Raw genomic sequence first — 19,853 nt, forward strand, 5'->3', positions numbered from 1 at the left:
ACATTTCACTCGAGTGATGTACTTGGTTTTACTTGAGTATTTCCATATTCTGCTACTTCATACTTCCACTCCACTACATATATTTGATGACTTTAGTTACTAGTTACTTTACAGATTACACAACCTCTCCATAAACGAATGGCACAACACAGGAGGACCAACTCCTCAGGTCCAGACTGTGCTGCTGCTGCTGTGCACTTACTGAAGGAGACAAATCCTTCCTCTGAGGACAACAATGTAAACATGTTGTCCAGAGAAGACAGATGGCCTTAGAAACCCACATGAAGGCCGGTTTGACCACTTCCACACTCTGTAAGGACATTCCCACACTATGTCAGGACACTCAAACAGTCTGTCAGGACACTCCCACACTATGTCAGGACACTCAAACAGTCTGTCAGGACACTCCCACACTATGTCAGGACACTCCCACACTCTGTCAGGACACTCTCACACTCTGTGAGGACACTCCCACACTATGTCAGGACAGCCTCACACTATGTAAGGACACTCCCACACTATGTAAGGACACTCCCACACTATGTAAGGACACTCCCACACTCTGTAAGGACACTCGCACACAGAGTTTAAAAGCCTGCAGCTCCTCCAGTTAGTTAGAAGTGAAGAAGCCTCTTGGAAGAGAGGTGAAACGTCTTAAAGGAACTGTAAAAAGTCCAGTTGACTGCGACATATTTCCTCATGAAGGACTGAAGTGTGACTGCAGCTGGTCATTACAGTCAATGAATGTATGAACTGTTGTGCTCTGTCTCTTCAGACCTCGTCATCAGTTCAACTCGCTGCTCGTTAACTGTTCTTAACAGCATTTAGATCTCGTACTTTTCTGGGCTGTGTGGTTTCTCAAATCACACAACAATGGACCAGTAAGAAACATTCACAGGTGTCAGAGAAGAGGACGATCAATGTCTGACTGATTCAGTTTGATTCTAATCATCTAGAATCAGTGAGTGGCACAATAATCCAGCTGTTACCTGGTTTTACATCATCAACAACAGATTTGTTCTCGGTGGCGCCCCCTCGTGGCCGAGCTCAACACATCAGTTATTAAATAATGTGACAACACAAACTTCTTCTATTTGTTGAATGTGGATCTTTTCACTCAGACTTTCCCTCAGCTGCTGTGTTACTGCCCGTGTTACTGCCTGTGTTACTGTCTGTGTGTTACTGCCTGTGTTACTGTCTGTGTGTTACTGCCTGTGTTACTGTCTGTGTTACTGTCTGTGTTACTGCCTGTGTGTTACTGCCTGTGTGTTACTGCCTGTGTTACTGTCTGTGTGTTACTGCCTGTGTAACTGCCTGTGTTACTGTCTGTGTGTTACTGTCTGTGTGTTACTGCCTGTGTTACTGCCTGTGTTACTGTCTGTGTGTTACTGCCTGTGTTACTGTCTGTGTGTTACTGCCTGTGTGTTACTGCCTGTGTGTTATTGTGTGTGTTACTGCCTGTGTGTTACTGTGTGTGTGTGTGTGTGTGTTACTGCCTGTGTGTTACTGTCTGTGTTACTGCCTGTGTTACTGTCTGTGTGTTACTGTGTGTATTATTGTGTGTGTGTTGCTGCCTGTGTGTTACTGCCTGTGTTACTGTCTGTGTTACTGTCTGTGTTACTGCCTGTGTTACTGTCTGTGTTACTGTCTGTGTGTTACTGCCTGTGTTACTGTCTGTGTGTTACTGCCTGTGTTACTGTCTGTGTGTTACTGCCTGTGTTACTGTCTGTGATACTGTCTGTGTTACTGCCTGTGTGTTACTGCCTGTGTGTTACTGCCTGTGTTACTGTCTGTGTGTTACTGCCTGTGTAACTGCCTGTGTTACTGTCTGTGTGTTACTGTCTGTGTGTTACTGCCTGTGTTACTGCCTGTGTTACTGTCTGTGTGTTACTGCCTGTGTTACTGTCTGTGTGTTACTGCCTGTGTTACTGCCTGTGTTACTGTCTGTGTGTTACTGCCTGTGTTACTGCCTGTGTGTTAACTGTGTTACTGTCTGTGTGTTACTGCCTGTGTTACTGCCTGTGTTACTGTCTGTGTGTTACTGCCTGTGTTACTGTCTGTGTGTTACTGCCTGTGTTACTGCCTGTGTGTTACTGCCTGTGTTACTGTCTGTGTTACTGCCTGTGTGTTACTGCCTGTGTGTTACTGTCTGTGTGTTACTGCCTGTGTGTTACTGTCTGTGTTACTGCCTGTGTTACTGTCTGTGTGTTACTGCCTGTGTTACTGTCTGTGTGTTACTGCCTGTGTTACTGCCTGTGTGTTACTGCCTGTGTTACTGTCTGTGTTACTGCCTGTGTGTTACTGCCTGTGTGCTACTGTCTGTGTGTTACTGCCTGTGTGTTACTGCCTGTGTGTTATTGTGTGTGTTACTGCCTGTGTGTTACTGTGTGTGTGTGTGTGTGTGTGTTACTGTCTGTGTTACTGTCTGTGTTACTGTCTGTGTTACTGTCTGTGTGTTACTGTGTGTATTATTGTGTGTGTGTTGCTGCCTGTGTGTTACTGCCTGTGTTACTGTCTGTGTTACTGTCTGTGTTACTGCCTGTGTTACTGTCTGTGTTACTGTCTGTGTGTTACTGCCTGTGTTACTGCCTGTGTTACTGTCTGTGTTACTGTCTGTGTTACTGCCTGTGTTACTGTCTGTGTTACTGTCTGTGTGTTACTGCCTGTGTTACTGTCTGTGTGTTACTGCCTGTGTTACTGTGTGTGTTACTGTGTGTGTGTTACTGCATGTGTTACTGTCTGTGTGTTACTGCCTGTGTTACTGCCTGTGTGTTACTGCCTGTGTTACTGTCTGTGTGTTACTGCCTGTGTGTTACTGTATGTGTGTTACTGCCTGTGTGTTACTGTGTGTGTTACTGCCTGTGTGTTACTGTGTGTGTTACTGCCTGTGTGTTACTGCCTGTGTGTTACTGTCTGTGTGTTACTGCCTGTGTGTTACTGCCTGTGTGTTATTGTGTGTGTTACTGCCTGTGTGTTACTGTGTGTGTGTTACTGTGTGTGTTATTGTGTGTGTTACTGCCTGTGTGTTACTGTGTGTGTGTTGCTGCCTGTGTGTTACTGTGTGTGTGTTGCTGCCTGTGTGTTACTGTGTGTGTGTTGCTGCCTGTGTGTTACTGTGTGTGTGTTGCTGTGTGTGTGTTGCTGCCTGTGTGTTACTGTCTGTGTGTTACTGCCCGTGTGTTACTGTGTGTGTGTTGCTGCCTGTGTGTTACTGTGTGTGTGTTGCTGCCTGTGTGTTACTGTGTGTGTGTTGCTGCCTGTGTGTTATTGTGTGTGTTACTGCCCGTGTGTTACTGTGTGTGTGTTGCTGCCTGTGTGTTACTGTGTGTGTGTTGCTGCCTGTGTGTTACTGTCTGTGTGTTACTGTGTGTGTGTGTTACTGTCTGTGTGTTACTGTGTGTGTGTTGCTGCCTGTGTGTTACTGTGTGTGTGTGTGTTGCTGTCTGTGTGTTACTGCCTGTGTGTTACTGCGTGTGTGTGTTGCTGCCTGTGTGTTGCTGCCTGTGTGTTACTGTGTGTGTGTTGCTGCCTGTGTGTTACTGTCTGTGTGTTACTGTGTGTGTGTGTTACTGTCTGTGTGTTACTGTGTGTGTGTTGCTGCCTGTGTGTTACTGTCTGTGTGTTACTGTGTGTGTGTGTTACTGTCTGTGTGTTACTGTGTGTGTGTTGCTGCCTGTGTGTTGCTGCCTGTGTATTACTGTGTGTGTGTTGCTGCCTGTGTGTTACTGTCTGTGTGTTACTGTGTGTGTGTGTTACTGTCTGCGTGTTACTGTGTGTGTGTTGCTGCCTGTGTGTTACTGTGTGTGTGTGTGTTGCTGTCTGTGTGTTACTGCCTGTGTGTTACTGTGTGTGTGTTGCTGCCTGTGTGTTATTTAAAGACACATGTTCTGTGTAAATATTAATAACACAACATTCAGCATGAAGCTCAGTGTTGTCTCACACTGTTTCTGTTGTTGTTGTTCTCTGAGCGTCTGAGGGAGACGGAGACGGAGACGGAGACGGAGACGACCCGTCCAACACTCAGAACCACAGAATGACCACACATGAACCTGAGTTCAGTTCACTCCAGTACAATTTTCAGGTATTTTACTTGAGTACTTCAGTTTTCTGCTACTTCATACTTCCTCTCCACTACATGTATGTGATACATTTAGTTACTAGTTACTTTGCGGACTCAGATTACTCTGTTTACAGGCTGTTAATTGAGACGTGTGACCAATCAGACCATGTGTGAGAGGACGAGGCGTCAGAGCCGAAGTAGCACATTCAGAAAATACTGAATAACAGTTACATCTAATAACGATAACAACAACTAATAATAACTAATGACAATAATAACAACAATAACAATAACAACACTTGGAAACATATACCTGTTGTGTTTTGTAAGATGCTGAGGGAACAAACATTGAGGCTTTAATACATGAGATGAGATTATGACCAGTGATGCTGTGTTAGATCACACATGAGGATGGCGTACCCCGCCACCGACCGTGAAAACAGAGAGGAAAATAAAGGTGCACTACTCCGGAAAATATAATCATAAGAGACACATGAAGACAGGTGTCAGTGTCTCTGTCTCTGATCGGACCTCAGTGATGATTGGTTCTGCTGTGTCTCTGTCTTCTGATTGGACCTCAGTGATGATTGGTTCTGCTGTGTCTCTGTCTTCTGATTGGACCTCAGTGATGATTGGTTCCGCTCGGTGTCTCCGTGCTGTCGTGTCTCTTTAACACACTGACGCTGCTTCCTGCCGCAGACACACCAGCCTCGCCTCTCTCTCTGCGGCTGCTGCCTGCTACAAACAACCGACGACCCGGGAGCACAGAGGCACACAGGACCGGGACCGGACCGGACCGGGACTCAAGACAAGCGGCAGAGACCGACAGACACCATGACAGAAACCACCAAAACCCACGTCATCCTGCTGTCCTGCGGCAGCTTCAACCCCATCACCAAGGGACACATCCATATGTTCGGTGAGTGTGTGTGTGTGTGTGTGTGTGTGTGTGTGTGTGGTACCGGGAGATAAACCCTCTCTAATAACAGCAACGTGTCGTATGTGAGCTAAAAATGAGAGAAATATGAATGAGGTTTGGTGTGTTGTGATTGGTCGCTGTCCAGCAGGGTGGTGCTGAAATGGCCGACGGCTCCACATCCAGCAGAATTTGTAGAAAACACAAACAAGAACACAATAATCACACACTGACGACACAGTGTGACCCGCTTCGTCCAGTCCGGGCCCGTTTTTACACGTTAAAGGCGGAAATGTTCCGTGTCGGCGCTCCGCAGGCCTCACGCAGCGTGTGGCGCAGCCCAGAAAAGAAAGCAGCCTCTCCTGACGGATCCTCCAGAGGATCAGTTCAGCCCGACACAAACATGATGCAGACACACACACTCACACACACTCACACTCACACACACACGCACACACACAGGAGCCCCAGCAGCAGGTGGTGCCTTGCTCAGCGGCGGTTTCCTGCGTCATTACAGAGGAGTTAATGAGAGAGGAGCTGCGGTGGAACAGCAGCTGATGAATTATTCAGATTCACGTTGCTGCTGTTACAAAACAACCATCACATGTTTGAGTTCAGGCGGTTTCATCAGGAGATGATTTTATATAACTGCTTTATCTCTAATAATGACGTCATGACGCCGTTTCAAGGGGCTTCATGAACAGGTATTATTGAACAGACCGTCTGCACAGGTCGAGGTGTTTAAAGGGCAAAGAATCAGTAAAATGAACCAAATATGTGAACAACCCTCAGCTTACACATTTAAAGGGTCTTAATTTGAATTAATGTAAAAAAGGAAATTAAAGGAACAGTTCGCCCAAACATTAACCTCAGTCATCTCCTCCTCCTGATGATATAAAGTCAGGTGACGTCTCGCCGTCCTTTTAGCCTTGCAGCTACAGTGAAGATCTAAAGTTTTAAAGGGTGTAAATAAATCAGATTTATCAGGTGCTGCATACCTGATAAATGACCTCCAGTGATGTCACTCTGGGGCTAAGTTGCATTGTGGGTAATGTAGGCTCCAGGTTTTAAAAAGGAAGAAGGATGTGTGAAATAATAAGGGTGATATCTTCGGTTCATTTGTTTTTAAACTGTCCACATGAGTCCAACAGTGTTACAGGAGGACAGTGTTAGTCAGACCCTGTAGCCTACATTACCCACAATGCATAGTGACATCACTGGGGGCAGTTTATCAGATCACATGCAACGTCTGGAGCCACAAAAACTTTAACAGTTTTCACATATGCAGCAGTTCTCCACAGCTCCTGTCAACACGTCCATGTGTAAAACTGGTGGAGTTTCCCTTTAATGCTGTGAGACAGTCACAGTTTGGTTCTGGTTCAGACTTTGGGTTAAAAAAACTGCCTCGTAAGAACGTAAACACATCAGTCTTGACTCTCTGAAGAGAAAAGTCCAGCGTGTGACCCGTCCAACCTCCGACCCGCCGGACTTCAGCTGTTCTAACTCTTCATACTTCAGGAGCGCTTCAGCCACCACTGGACACAAGCTGCAGCATCAGACTCAGAAGTGCAGGCCGTCATGTTTCTCTGCTCAAACTGATGTTGGTGGACGATTATAAAAAATCTGATAATTCATCTCTAAGAGCCGCCACGCTTCTACAATCTGACAATCAGGAGCACAGACCAATGACAGGCCAGGGAGCTGTGTGTCATCCAATCAGACGTGAGGGGAGGGTTCATGTTGCTGTCAGTCATGTGTTGTCCAGCTGACTCATGGTGACGCGGAGGAACAAACTGTGGACGCTTGGATCTTTATTCAAACTGAATCAAACATGTTTGAAGAGGCTGTAAACGCTCTGGTTTCAGACAGGACTTCTGCATCGAGATGCTTCATTCAGAGAAATGATTCAACATTCATCTCCAAACCTGAGCTCACGAGCGTCGTGCTCAGACGCTCTGATGTGGATGTGGAGTCTGACGATGCAGCAGCGCAGCAGCCATGTTCCCATCATGACCTATTTCCACCAGCAGCTCCTCGTCTCCATCGTCCTCTGAAGGTGGAGACGGGAAGTTAATGAGAGCACCACGAAACATCCAGCAGGAGTGGATTCATCACAACGTAAAGGCCAAAGTCAGTTCTAATGTGAAGTACTCAGATCCTTTACTGCAGTAAAGTACTCATAAAATACTTGAGTACAAGTAAAAGTCCTGCAATAAAAACCTTACTGAAGTACAGTATGTAAATGTAGTGGAGTAAAAGTACAATACTTCCCTCTGAGATCTGAGATGTAGAAGCAGAGATTTACATACAATACAAATACTCAAGTAGAGTACAAGTACCTTGAATCTGTGTACAGTACTTCGGTTAATGTACTGTTTTATGAGGGAAGTATTTCACATGAAACATGACTAACAGAGTTTAAATGTTCCTCTGTCAGTCAGCGAGGACGTCAGTTTAATGAGATTCATCATCGTTATTTAATGAACACCTGAGTCATCAGCAGAGACTGAGGTCATCACAACACGACGGCAGGAAACAGTCGTCTTCTCACTCAGAGGATTAAAGTCACGATGACCTTAAACTCACCGTCCTCCTCGTCTGCAGCTGGACACAAAACTCGGTTTCTTCTGAAAAGTAAAGAAGTGAACAGAAAATGAAACGGGACACAAAAAAGTGGAAGATTTGTTCTGAACTGGTAAAATAATGAAAACATGTTGTAATGTGACAAAATAAAGTGACAGTTCGTTATAATGACATATGTAGTGACAATGTGTCCAGATATTAAAACAAACACAGCTGAAGATGATTTATTGATCACTGAGTGGAATAAATAGATTCAAAGTTTCCTGCTCTGTCTGAAAATCATCTTTATAACAACACTGAGTTTGTTTCAGCCTCAGATTCCCAACGATCGCAGTGACACAGTGACACTCTGCCAACGAGTCAAACAAATCCCTCCGTCAGTCACATCCTGCTCAAAGAGCTCGTTAGCGTCACTGTCGCCGCGGTAACAGACCGTTCAGTCGTTCTCCTTTAAGAAAAAGTTAGTTGGGAGTGCAGACGAAGTCCGGAGCTGAGTTTCCAAAATAACAGCCAGCAGCTACGAGTCAAGAAGTCTTTGTTCTGATCCGAGGAGCTGCTCAGAGACTGAAGACACAACTGAGGGCCAGAACAACCTCACAGAGAAACTTCAGCTGCATCTGATAGAAGTCCAAAACTAATGTCCAGAGGAAACACTGAGCATGAACACGAGATTCAATAAGTCCTGAAAAGAAATAAGTGTCCTTACATCAATCCAGAGAAATCCACAAGTTTCCTCAAAGTAACGCTGCGTTTCATCTGGTCTGTAACTTCAGCAGAGTCAGGGAGGAAGTCAGAGAACGAGACGAAACATAACGAGAAGAAAACTTTAAAACACCTGGTCCGAGTCACAGAGACAGATTTAGATCAGCAGTGGTGGTTGTTTAACGGTGTGTTCACCACCAGAGAATGAGTCTGAACGCAGGGTTATTTTTGTTTAGGTGAAGCTCTGAGTGAAGTCAGCACTCAGCAGAGACTCTGGTTCTGGTTCTGGTTCTCTCTCTCTCCTCTCTGTAATGTTACGTTCATGAGGTAAAGACCATTTCCCCTCCAGCTCCAGTCAGCAGTCAACATTACAGAACCTGGAGGTCACCTCCGGGTCACTGCTGCAGTCAGGCTGATAAACAGGAGTGAAGATAAATCCACTTTCTAATCCCACAAGTTCAAAAGTAACTCTGAGCTCTCCTCCCGTCAGTAAACAGCTCCGGATCAGAATCTGATGTGACTCCAGGTGTTTGTTCCTCCAGGAGGTCTGGATCTGCAAACCAGCTTCTTTCACAATGTTAGCTTACAGGAACAAGTCCGTTTGGGCCGCAGTGCATCACGTGGCCAATCACAGTTTGACCACTACAAAAACTGTCTTCAGAGTCTGGAGCTCTTCATCGAGGCTTGGCTGCAAATGTCTTTACTTTTGATTTGATACAGAGCCCCCTAGTGGCAGAAATTACATACTGTGTGTCTTTAAGCAAATATAACATTTGAAACTGACCGAAGATCGAACGCAGTTTTGTTTTTCTGAAGGACTCATTTTCCAACCATGTGCGGAAATTGAAGGAACACTGTTAAAAGTACTGAATTATCTATTTGAGTCATTTAAATTCTCGGCTGTCGGCTCGTTACATGTAGATATCTTAGCACTGATCGAAATGTTTCACTATTTTATGATATTTTATGACCAAACAACAATGAAGCCATGAAAATAATCTTTGTTGTTTAATATCGTCAACGTGGGGCGGAGCAGAATATTCTTATAGATATGATCATGAATGTGTTTCTGCTCTGAGCAGAGTTAATGTGTTTTAAAGCTCAGTGATGATTCTGTCTTCACGTTGTTTAAATTTTCATCCCTGGACTTTTTCTCTTTGTTTGTGTGTTTGCAGAAAAAGCCAGAGAATATCTGCACAAAACAGGTCGTTTCATCGTGATCGGAGGAATCATCTCTCCGGTGCACGACTCGTACGGGAAACCTGTAAGTCATGAAGAAAATCCACTTTATTTCTGAAATGTCAGCTGGTTTATTGAAGCGGTTTGTGATGAGAGTACAGCAGCAGCAGGCTGTGTGTCTCGCATGTTGAAGACATTAGAGATAACATCACATCCAGCAGCGTCCTCGTGCTGCTGCTGTTGTTTTCCTGCTGGAATTAATGAAGCTCTTGTCCTACTTTTACTGTTCCTCTACAGAAACACACTACATGAATAATAGATGCTGAGGAGCACTGTGAGACACCAGGAAGCTTCCTGCTCGCTTCACAGTCTCACATCAGTACTTCAGCTCACAGTTTAATGGTGCAGATGACTAGCATTAATTATCAGCTTGTTAACACGTCAGGTATTATCACACCTGATCCAAACAGATGAAGGTTAGAAGGTTAATAGTTCATATACATTAATCATTAAGTACTAGTCATATACAGTATAAGTACGCAGCTACAGTACCAACCATAGATACTGGACACTTAAAGGATCCGTCTGTAACAGATCATACTAACATGATGAACAGACTGAAGCAACATCAGTGTTGATGTCAAACACGTCTCTGTTCTGTGTTACAGAGATGTCTCCTGAAGTTAGCATGCTAACCAGCTAGCTGCTAACAGCACTGTGTAGCTCAGAGGTGATAGTCTGACAGCCTGTAGTTTCAGCTGGAGATGTAAAAGCAGTCAGTTCACTGCTGAGTCCAATAAGTCAACAAAATAAACTCACTAAATGTGAAGAAAGGAAATATTTTGACATCTATTGTCATTAAAAACAGAAAAATACAAACGTCCACCGTCTAAACTCAAGTTTCTCTCTGTGACTGAACTCAGACAAGTTTAATCGCCTCGTTAACACACTTCATTCAAACTGGACACAAACTGAGTCAGAGTCATCAGAACAGTGTTGGTTTGTCTCCACAGTCACGTCTGGTTCAGTCCAAATAAATCCTCAGTTCACAGGGAAAATATTCCAGCTCTACACGCTGATGATGTCCGACTCTCTCTCTCTGTCCTCTCCTGTCCTCTCGTCCTCGGAGTCATAGTCCTGGCCAGACCCGCTGTAAATCACCTCTGTACTGTCCTCTGTCTTCACACTGACCTCCATCATTCTCAGAGGCTGAGTTCAATCCCTCCCTTCAAAACACTGACCATTATATTACATATTACATCATTAAGTTTAATGGATGTAGACCTGAGCATCCTGATGTGGCTGCGGCAGTTAAACAGCTGCTGACTAAGAACAAACATCAGTAATAGTGAAGAAGGACTCAGTTTTAATGACTTCCTGTTCCTAATCTTTTTTTTACTGCACCTACAGTAGAGACCAGTGCTGACCAGTAGAGACCAGTGCTGACCTGAAGAGACCAGTGCTGACCAGTAGAGACCAGTGCTGACCAGTAGAGACCAGTGCTGACCTGAAGAGACCAGTGCTGACCAGTAGAGACCAGTGCTGACCAGTAGAGACCAGTGCTGACCTGAAGAGATCAGTGCTGACCAGTAGAGACCAGTGCTGACCTGAAGAGACCAGTGCTGACCTGTTGAGACCAGTGCAGACCAGTAGAAACCAGTGCTGACCAGTAGAGATCAGTGCTGACCTGTTGAGATCAGTGCTGACCTGTAGAGATCGGTGCTGACCTGTAGAGACCAGTGCTGACCAGTAGAGATCAGTGCTGACCTGTAGAGATCAGTGCTGACCAGTAGAGACCAGTGCAGACCAGTAGAAACCAGTGCTGACCAGTAGAGACCAGTGCTGACCTGTAGAGATCGGTGCTGACCTGTAGAGATCGGTGCTGACCTGAAGAGACCAGTGCTGACCAGTAGAGATCAGTGCTGACCTGTAGAGACCAGTGCTGACCAGTAGAGATCAGTGCTGACCTGTAGAGACCAGTGCTGACCTGTAGAGATCAGTGCTGACCAGTAGAGATCAGTGCTGACCAGTAGAGACCAGTGCTGACCTGTAGAGATCAGTGCTGACCAGTAGAGACCAGTGCTGACCTGTAGAGATCAGTACCGACCTGCAGAGCTGCAAACAGTTAAATCATATTTCTGTAGCATTTTTAACAAAAAGGGACCAAACACAAGAGATGAGGAGGCAGCCAGGAGAAAGAAAAAAGGCAGAGCGTAAAAAAACAAAGATGATGTCAACATCAAATACAAAAATACAAAGAGCAAGTTACAGAAGGCAACAGGAAACAGAAGACGCAGGCAGGAGCACAAAAATACAAAACGTAAATAAAGTACAAACCACTGAAGCACCGGAGACACGAAGAGTAAAACAGGACCAGAGAACAGACTGAGCTGGAGCAACATCACGGACTTAAATACACAAGAGAGGCTACATAGAGCCATCAACAAATACCTGGGAGAAACACAAAGACAGGAAGTGGAAAGTAAAACACGACACATGAGGAGAGAACTACAAAATAAAACAGGAAACACCTGAACCAAAAAGTAAACCACGACACATATCAGTGTTGTCCTCGCTGCTGCACCATGTAGAAACTCTCTCTGACCTCCAGTCTGAAGTACCTGCACTCTGTTTGTGTTCAGACGGCACTGATACTACAATACCCATGAGCCTTAGCTGCTGTTGCTCTGGAGACGCTTCATTGTTGTGTACAAAACGGACCCAGAATCTGTTTCTCAGCACTGTTTTTATCTTCCACGTGTCAGATCAGTTCAATCAGCTGCAGCAATCAATCAATCACTGATTTATTTGTGTGTGTGTGTGTGTGTGTGTGTGTGTGTGTGTGTGTGTGTGTGTGTGTGTGTGTGCAGGGCTTGGTGCCCAGCAGACATCGTCTCACCATGTGTCAGCTGGCCGTGCAGTCCTCTGATTGGATCAGGTGAGGCAGCATTCATATCTGTGTGATGTTGACGGTAAGAGATCAATGTTTACAGCCTCATCAGATTTATTGATTATTGTGAATCTGATGTCAGCGTGACAGGAGCGACAACAGACTGCTCCACAGGTAACAGGTGGATTAGTTACAGGTGAGCGTGTCATGACTGAGGAGCACTTCAGTAATCGGTTTTTAATGATTGATTGTGTTTTATTTGTTGTGAACAGACGAGCAGCTGCTTCAGAACAGGATGTTCTGATAATAATCTAGACCCGGCTGTCTCGTCCTGTAACTTAAATGTGTGTGTTTCTCTCTGGGGTTTGGTGCAGGGTGGACCCCTGGGAGTGTTACCAGGACACCTGGCAGACGACCTGCAGCGTGCTGGAGCATCACCGCGACCTGATGAAGGTCAGAACTGGTTTATTATCATATCAAGTATTTATATTGAATATTCCTCTGTGACAGTCTGAACTATTTCACTGGATGATTCAGACACGCGACAACAGAATAATATATATCTAGTATCTAAAAGGTTGTGACACATTCAGACAGGTCGTCCAACAGGAAGTGAGCTGAGAGGTCAAAATATAAAAGTGTGAACAATAAAAAGCTGGCGACAGAAAAAACTGGCAGCTGAAGTAAAATAACTGAGAACAAACCAGGATGGTGTCAGACTGTGGTTTCAGCTGTATTGAAGTCTATGGGAGAAACAGTCAAACCCAACAGATCTACACCGTCTGACTTCTGATGGGACACACTTCAGCCTGTCTGTCTCCTGGAGTATTGATGAAGATGTCTTCCCTCCTCAGAGAGTCACCGGCTGTATACTGTCCAACGTCAACACGCCATCAACGACTCCTGTGATTGGTCAGCCACAGAACCAGACTCCTCCCATCTACCAGAACCACAACAACATGACTCACAAGCCCACGGCCAGTGAGTCACATCCCTCCAGTTGTGAATGAGTCCATCAGGTTTGATTCTGAATAAAACAGCAAAGTGTTAACGATGTGTTGTTTCTGTGCTCAGTCAAACTGTGGGGGAAGGTCAGTGAGAGTTTGGGGAAGATCTGCTGCGTCCGTCCTCACATCGAGCGCTTCACCTTCGTCGGTGAGTAGAAACATTCAGAGAGGAGGGAGAGGAAGACACAGCAGACAGACAGTCCACCAGAGTTCATCCTGCCAGCAGACGCCTGGGGAACCATCACACCAACATTTATTTCTTTATTCATGTCCATCTTAACAACAAGCTGGCAATGTACCAGTCTTTGGGTTCAGTTTTCAGTTTCTTATGTTCTGGTCAAGTTTAGGCACAAAAACCACTTGGTCATATCCGGGCTCAGTACTGGTTCTGTCTCCACAAACATGACTGGAAAATGTCCCAACGTCACACTTACAAATGTCGTAGCGCAGTGTTGAACAGCGGTCTCTGGCTCATCAGTATAGACCTTTTTGACGGCAGACATTTTGAAAAGCTTTGACCAATAACGTTAACGATGGCTCAGTTCTGTTCAGCAGGACCCGTCTGTCAGTGAGCTCAACACCACAGACTGGACAGATCACCTCAGTATCAGCCGCCATCATTAATGTTTTAAGCTCCACGTTCAAAGAAAAAGTGGCAGCGAAGGCGAACTGTTGCGTCATACACGACCCTGCAGACACATCACAGCTGGACTTCAGTAGTGAATGAGTGAATAATAATAACATCTATAAACTGACCCCTCTGGGCCTCCGTACGTCTCCGTACGTGTATGAACTGATGATGTTTTGTCTCTCTGTCAGATGAGAATGCGAACCTGGGGACAGCGATGAGATACGAGGAGATCGGTGAGTCGTGTCTTCTCTCTCTGACCCTGAACTCACTGGTGTGTTGTGTCCTCTGGTTTCCTTCCTGTCTGGTTTGTTTGTGTGCAGTAAACATGTTGTTTACTCTGTTTGTGTGCAGTAAACATGTTGTTTACTGAGGGCGTGTCTCTTTCCTCCTGCCTGTGTGTCGTCTGTAGAGTTACGCATCTTGCTCCTGTGTGGCAGTGATCTCCTGGAGTCCTTCTGCATCCCTGGCCTGTGGAAGGACAGTGATGTAAGCACACTGTAGCCCCGCCCCCACCCTGCCTTTGACCCTGCCCCAATCCACCATGTGGCCCCGCCCCTCAGCTCTTTCCTCTGACCTGTATCGTGATAACCGACGGGTCGTGATAACCGACGGGTCGTTTCGATGTTGTTGATGAAGGAAACATCACCAGAACGAGACCGCGACGACCCAGAGCATGCAGCGTTCTGTTCCTACGACCTGCTAACAAACAAACCAACATGCTAATATGAATGCTATGCTAGCTGTTAGCAAGAGACGATGACAGAGTGTGAATTACATTATTCATAAAACTAGTAGAGTATTTAATCATTTTAAGATGTTATTGAAGACGTGAGGGAACGAGTTAACAAAGGTTTTGCTTCAAGATATATTTGTGAATTCTGACAAACCCGATCCGATCGGGTCCAAAACGTGTCATGAAGCTGGTGTGACGCTGGAATCACCTTCAGCCTTCAGACCCTGAGCGGCGGCTGACGGCGGTCTCTCTCTCTGGTTTCAGATGGAGGTGATCGTGGGGGATTTTGGGATCGTGGTGGTTCCTCGTGACGGAGCCGACACAGAGAGGATCATGAATCACTCCTCCATCCTCCGCAAGTACAAGGTCAGAGCAGAACACCACAGTCACAGCTGCTGACGTCCACCTGTACTCTGTCCGGTAGAGAGACGTCCTCTTCATTGTCTCGTCTTTGGTTTCAGGACAACATCATAGTGGTGAACGATGAGATGACCCACCCGATGTCCATCGTCAGCTCGACCAAGAGCAGGTGAGGATTTTACTCAGACTGATGTTACTGTTAAATATTTAGTCCATAAAGCAAATTTTATTTTAACACGACAGCAGGACTTTTACCTCAGGTCTGTTTCAGCACAAACTGTTGTTACAGGTTTTAACTTGTATCTGTACCAGTGTGTTGGTCTCTGTTCACCTGTCAGTGTCAGCAGCAGCTGTTTCTGAACACACTGATCATCACCAGACTCCCTTAACAAATGTGGTGATTTTAAGAGTTGTTGAGTTAAAACAAACTTTGTAACGTAGTGAAACTCTGTCTCTGACAGACTCTGAATCATTGTCTCCTTCTTGTAAATTCAGCATTAAATGAAAACAGTAAGTTGTTTGTTTCCTTGTACAAAGTGTCAGTTTGTGGCAGCATGGCTGTACCAGCCTGTCTGCTTCTGTGTCTAAAGTGCTAAAGTCTTACCTGCCAACATTTAGCAGCTGTTTGAACACACTGTTTACACTGATTTCACCATTTACACTCAATTTATGAAAGAAGAAACATTTTATTGATCTAAACATGTCACATTTTACAAACACACTAAACAGTAACCAGTATAGGCGACTTCTTTGTCCCCAGACTCCCTTAACAAATGTGTCAGTTTAGTGAGTTGCTGAGTTGGAGACACTTTATAAACTGTGTGAAACTCTGTCTCTGACTGATTCTGACTGATTTGTTCCTTCTTGTAAATTCAGCAAATGTTCTGCATGAACTTCTTTCTGTCTTTGAGTAGAAACATGGCGTCTGTTTGTCAGTGATGGACGGGTTAGTTTCATATCGAGCAGGAAGTGACAGCTGGTCACTCAGGACAGATGTGAACGTCAGCTGTGAACTGGCTCTAAGAGTTCAGGACCTTACAGCTGCTCTGAAGCTAAATGCTACAGCCACACTGTGTCCTTTTGTTTCATGTTTCATGTTTGCTGTGTAAATGCTGCTGTGACTGAGCCGTACAACAGAACATCAGGGTTTAACAAAAGACGTAAAGGTCACGTATCTTCATGTGAATCAATCAGGTTAGCTGAGAAATGCTTGTTGCTGTTTGGAGAAACATGTTTGTTGTAGGACAGTGATGAAGTTTAACAGGTTTAATATTAAATGTACAAACTGATTTACTGTCTCACGTCCTCTTCCTCCTGCTCCTCCTCCTCAGACTGGCCCTGCAGCACGGTGACGGTCACGTCGTGGACTACCTGAGTCAGCCGGTCATCGACTACATCCTGCAGAGTCAGCTGTACATCAACGCCTCAGGATAGAGACGACGAGCCGGCGCATGAGATCAGGAGGAGTGTGGGGGAGGGTACCTACAACCACCATCATCGTTATAAATATAAACCCCGCCCCCTAAAAAAACGAGAACTTCCTTCTCTGTCTTCTGTGTCAAACATATACTCTTCTTTGAGCTGTCGCTTTCCAACAGGAGCATTCGTGTCCCTCCTTCTGTCTGTGTCATGTGACTTTACCATCGGGGAGGGGGCGGGGGGCATTTTGGGATGATTGGGGGGTGCTGGAGACAAGGTACGGAGGTAATCCCAAAGGGCTGCAGAGGTCACTGATGTATTTTTGCTCTGGCGGCAGTGTTTTCTCACTCTGTTTTCTGTCTTTATTAAAGTTTGGGGGTGCATGACACTCGGCCGGCATGCTCAACTCTTCTTCTGTGTCAGGGCGCCGATCAGCTGAAACACCACCGGGTCTGTGGGCCTCGCGCAAGAACAAGACGTACGAATCCATTTCTTTTTAGCATCTAAAAAATACAGTGGTCCTTCCAGTGTCACCATGCTGGACTTTCTAACGACAGTCAACCTTGAAAAATATCGATATTTTGGATAAACTGACTCAACATGGAGGCACAAATTCTAGATTTGTATTAAAAGCCGACAACGACGTACGACTTCTTTTCTTGGACAGCAGCAGAGAACAAGAGACTGACTGCAACATTAGATTAAGATTTTTAGAAACTTTTTTCTCTTCAGAAAAGACCGTTAAAAATAACGTGTCAACTCAGCTGGTGGCGATGGATCGAAACTCCTTCACCGTTTCAAATATTCACAATCAATGCGCATCAATACATCCATATTTTTGACATCATTAGTGTTTTCATTAAAAAAAACTTACAAAATCATCAAAATAACATCAAATAATGACAGAAAAAAACTACTTAAAACTGCTAATATTTTTTCACTAAGCTCGCCATCTTCGTTAGCTGAATGACAAGAGCTGCAGATTTACTGCGTCAACAGACAGTGAAGTGTGAAACAGACAGGAAGTCATCTCAGCTGACCTGTAGCGATCTAGCTAACCAAGCTAACATTAGCTCTACGAGTTGATCGAAAAGTCTCCAGCTGATTTCTAAAATATTATTTGTTGCTGATTTGTTTTAACTGAGAATGAGAAAAGTTAAAGTTAAATATGCCGGTGATATCATGCTACAACAGGCTAAAGCTAACAGGTAGCCTCAGGCGTCATCACATCCTCTGCAGCTGATGATCCACAGGAGACAGAAGCTTGTAGAGCTCGACAGGAGATCACTGATAAAGTGATTCATTATTTCACTGTAGAACAAAACACGTTTGAACAAACAACAAAGATTTCTGCTTCACTGTTTGTGTTTTTCTCTGTTTGACTCCATGAACACACTGACACATGAACACATGAACACACTGACACATGAACACATGAACACACTGACACATGAACACATGAACACACTGACACACTGCTACTTTTAAAGAACGAATAAAGTCGGACCACCAGTATTTTGTGTTTGTCTGCTGATGTCCAACGTGACCTAAAACTCACTGTCAACTTCTAATATTTACTCTTTGGTGACGTTTTTGTGATTAAAACTTGATTTCAATCGAACGTCCTCATGAAGACGTCTTTTAAAGACAGAAAAGGTCAAACGTCAGAGCGTCGACTGCTCAGATGTTCTTGCACGAGGCCCCGCTGTCGACGACCGGAGAAGATCAATAACTCGTTGATCGTCTCGGCCGATCGACGGGTCCGGCTCAGCTCCCGGCTCGGCCTGAGGTCCTTCTGTAGCTCCACCTGTACATAGAGACTCATCGGTCGTAGTTCAGGTCAACAGTTTAACCTCTCACCTGCAGGTAACCATAGCAACAGTACTGCTGCTTCAGGCTCTGTGAGGTACCAGCGCCGTCAGGACGTCCAGCCGTCTGACAGCAGAACCTCATGATTATAACTGAGTTGGACTTTAGTGCCAAAATCAAAGATCAATACGTGGTTCAATAAACGAGTCAATGTTGTTAAATGACATTAAAACTAAATGAGACTTTAACTGATTTATAAAATGTGACATGAATTATTTTGATTTGTTTCTGTTTTTATTTACTTTCCCATTTTTTTCACAGTTTGATTTATTTATTTATTTTACTTTTTACAATTTTTACATGTTTTTTATGAACAAACAAACAAAAGAATACAAAGTGGGCGGAGCTTCAACAAATACTTCAGCAGTTTCTGTTTTTGATCAATTTTCAGTTTGAAACTTGTATTAAAGTATTTATGTTTATTTAATAAGATCTAAAGGAAACAACACAGAAGTAAATATGTAAATAAGACAATTAAAAAGATAATACATTAAGAAATAAAGTGGGAAAGTAAAAATAAAATATAAATTCATGTCACATTTTGTAAACTGACGTTTTGGGTTCATTTAATGGAAACTTAATTACTTATTGATCCATTTATTGATTGATTTTTGATTTTTGCAATTTGTATCCTCCAAATGTCAGAAGAGTCCTGGAATCATTGATGGTGATGATGATGAAGATGATGATGGTGAAGATGGTGATGATGATGATGATGATGATGATGATGATGATGAAGATGAAGATGATGATGATGAAGATGGTGATGGTGAAGATGGTGATGGTGGTGATGATGATGTGATGATGGTGATGATGATGATGATGATGATGATGATGATGATGTGATGATGGTGATGATGATGATGATGATGATGATGATGATGATGAAGATGAAGATGATGATGGTGAAGATGGTGATGATGATGATGATGATGATGATGATGGTGATGATGATGATGATGGTGATGATGATGATGATGATGATGATGGTGATGATGAAGATGATGATGGTGAAGATGGTGATGATGATGATGATGATGATGATGATGGTGATGATGATGATGTGATGATGGTGATGATGATGATGATGATGATGATGATGAAGATGATGGTGATGATGATGATGGTGGTGATGGTGATGATGATGATGATGATGGTAATGGTGGTGATGAAGATGATGATGGTGGTGATGATGATGATGATGATGGTGATGGTGATGAAGATGATGATGGTGATGTTGATGATGATGATGATGATGGTGATGAAGATGACGGCGATGTGGTGGAGTGTTGGGGTGTTTTTTCTTCTTCATGTGCTCCTGTTAGCTCCTCGTAGACTGCATGCGTAGACAGTTTGGTTCTGGCATGAATGTTTCTCACTCGGTAGATTTGATCTGTTGTTGTTTACAAACAGTAAATATATAAATATATATAAATATGAAGAAAACATGCAGCGGGGGGGTCGTCATCACCCACGTCCGTCCATTTTCTATTCACTCTGTAAA

The 19,853-nt window shown here is 44.3% G+C and overlaps 1 protein-coding gene across 1 annotated transcript; it reads left to right on the forward strand.

The window, feature by feature from the left end:
• The first annotated feature begins 4,723 nt into the window (after positions 1 to 4,723).
• nmnat2 (nicotinamide nucleotide adenylyltransferase 2) lies at positions 4,724 to 17,995 on the forward strand. Its single transcript, XM_084368150.1, has 11 exons — positions 4,724 to 4,979; positions 9,437 to 9,525; positions 12,311 to 12,378; positions 12,705 to 12,783; positions 13,185 to 13,311; positions 13,405 to 13,485; positions 14,157 to 14,201; positions 14,378 to 14,454; positions 14,966 to 15,067; positions 15,163 to 15,230; positions 16,393 to 17,995. Exons 1-11 carry the CDS (start codon positions 4,895 to 4,897, stop codon positions 16,493 to 16,495), a joined length of 924 nt encoding a protein of 307 aa, XP_084224276.1. The 5' UTR covers positions 4,724 to 4,894; the 3' UTR covers positions 16,496 to 17,995.
• The last annotated feature ends 1,858 nt before the right edge of the window (positions 17,996 to 19,853 follow it).

This window comes from Pagrus pagrus (assembly GCF_965226575.1).
Source record: "Pagrus pagrus genome assembly, chromosome: 12".
NCBI classification, from domain to species: Eukaryota; Metazoa; Chordata; class Actinopteri; order Spariformes; family Sparidae; genus Pagrus; species Pagrus pagrus.

Bases quoted from the DNA above. Each gene is read 5' to 3' on its own strand.
- nmnat2 (XM_084368150.1), top strand. From the start codon at position 4,895: ATGACAGAAACCACCAAAACCCACGTCATCCTGCTGTCCTGCGGCAGC. The intron at 13,312-13,404 runs GTGAGTCACATC...TTCTGTGCTCAG, and splicing joins GACTCACAAGCCCACGGCCA to TCAAACTGTGGGGGAAGGTC. The intron at 13,486-14,156 runs GTGAGTAGAAAC...TCTCTCTGTCAG, and splicing joins CGAGCGCTTCACCTTCGTCG to ATGAGAATGCGAACCTGGGG.